A 1,770-nucleotide genomic window follows, 5' to 3' on the forward strand; every position below is an offset into this window, starting at 1 on the left:
GCCACGTGTGCATAATTTAGACCTGGCCAATAATGTGGCTCGAATCTAAATACAAATGGCGGGAACTCCTTTGCACCATGCATCTCCTAGATGCAAAAGAAATGCACCATGCAAAGAAGGCTACAAACTGGCGGGAAATACCCTCTTGCACGCGGGTTCTCTTATTGCAGCAGAAAACTCCACCGTGCAAAGGAGCTGCAATTTAGCGGGAACATAATTTAGCGGTGCCGAAGCACACACAAACAAAAAACCACAACTTTGGGTTGTGACACTTACTGCCTGCAGCTGGCTTCCAAGCCTTTGAGGATTAGGCACCTTCCTACACCATGTTTTTGGGTGAAAAGGACCACAGCTGTTGCACTTCATGAATTCACTGCTGTCAGACTCACCCATGTTCAAACCCCCTCTAAGCGGGGTGGGGAGAACCCAGATGTTCTGGCCTCCCATGTGAATGCCCCAGCCCCCCCGGCTATTTGTGGGGGTAGGGGTTGAATGTAACTGCCTACCTACATGCTCTCTCACTCACCTTGTTACTACCTGTTTGCTTGCAACTAGGCAGTTGTCCATGTGCTTCCAGGAATAGAATTCCTCTGGGCACATAATAGCCAAAAACAACCACTAAGAAGCTCAGAAAAGACTAGAATGCCACATGGCCATCCAACATGTAGGTACTTGGGGAGCTTTGCAGGGGCTGAATCACAGGTAGTCTGCATCTGTATTTTTGTTTTTACTTAAGCAACTGAATCCCATCTACATCCCATGGAGGTACCAAATTTACCAATCTGCAGCTGGCCCTAGGGGATTAAATGTGGGGATAGACTCCAAGGGAGGTGGTGGATTCACCATTTCAGTTTTCAAATCAAGCCTGGAAGCTTTTCTGCAAGATGTGGCTCAATCACACACATTACTGAGCTTGCTATAGCAGTAACTGGGTGAAACTGCAGTGGTCAGAGAAGATGGTCTAAACATCCCTCTTAGCCCTTGGATCAATGACAAATACTTCTTCAGCTCTAGCATGAAGTTCAGTGACTGTTGCAGCAGGGAGACCCATGGCTTGACTAGAGGGTGATCTCCACCCACTGCAGCCAAATCGACCAGTCACAACCTTACCCAGGAGCCCTTCTGTCTTCCTAAGAGGATGGATGGGAGAACAGGAGAGCTGATCCTTAGAGAACAATCTGTCCCTTGCACATCCCTAGAGGACCATCTGCCATGACAGTAATAAAATCAGTATCGTGTATTTATATCTCTCCCCATCCCTTCCCCCTGAGTGACTTTGAATATATAGCATCCAACACCCACCAAGGCAGCCATGTGTGACACAGGATTTAAGGATGAGGGCAGGAATCAGAACAGCCCAGGGGCTCAGATGGGGGCAGCCTCTTCTCTCCACAGGAGGGGCTGAAAAACAGAAGGCAGGAGCAGGGATCTCACACACTGCCAGGGCCAGGAGAGCAGAAGGTAACTGCCACCAGCCCTCCAGGGGAAGATTTCTTGGGACCACAGCTGGATTCTGCTACTTGTAATTGCAAGTAGGTTAGATGCAAGGGCCAAAGGCACTACTGGGTCTCTCATACAACTCCTATTGCACCTTCCTCTGCTCCCTCTGCCCCCAGGCCTGACTCCTCTCCATCCACAGCTTCACTGTGTTAGTCTCCCAGTTCCTTTCCCTGCACACCTCCTCTTACCGTCCCTCGTATCTCCAGGGCAGGCACCTCCTATCTTTCTCTCCTTTTATTTCCCCTTCCCCTTTTCTCACAGCCCAGACTG

The 1,770-nt window shown here is 49.6% G+C and overlaps 1 protein-coding gene across 1 annotated transcript in view; it reads right to left on the reverse strand.

The window, feature by feature from the left end:
* Nucleotides 1-1,770, reverse strand: part of LOC106722716 (C-type lectin domain family 6 member A-like) — a gene marked incomplete at its 3' end in the record, with an annotated part of 5,447 nt that overhangs the window by 3,436 nt on the left and 241 nt on the right. Inside the window, 1 exon segment of the mRNA XM_025214399.1 lies at nt 1,303-1,401. Coding sequence (XP_025070184.1) covers nt 1,303-1,401 — 99 coding nt within the window.

This window comes from Alligator sinensis, unplaced genomic scaffold (genome assembly GCF_000455745.1).
Source record: "Alligator sinensis unplaced genomic scaffold, ASM45574v1 scaffold1129_1, whole genome shotgun sequence".
Lineage (NCBI taxonomy): Eukaryota > Metazoa > Chordata > Crocodylia > Alligatoridae > Alligator > Alligator sinensis.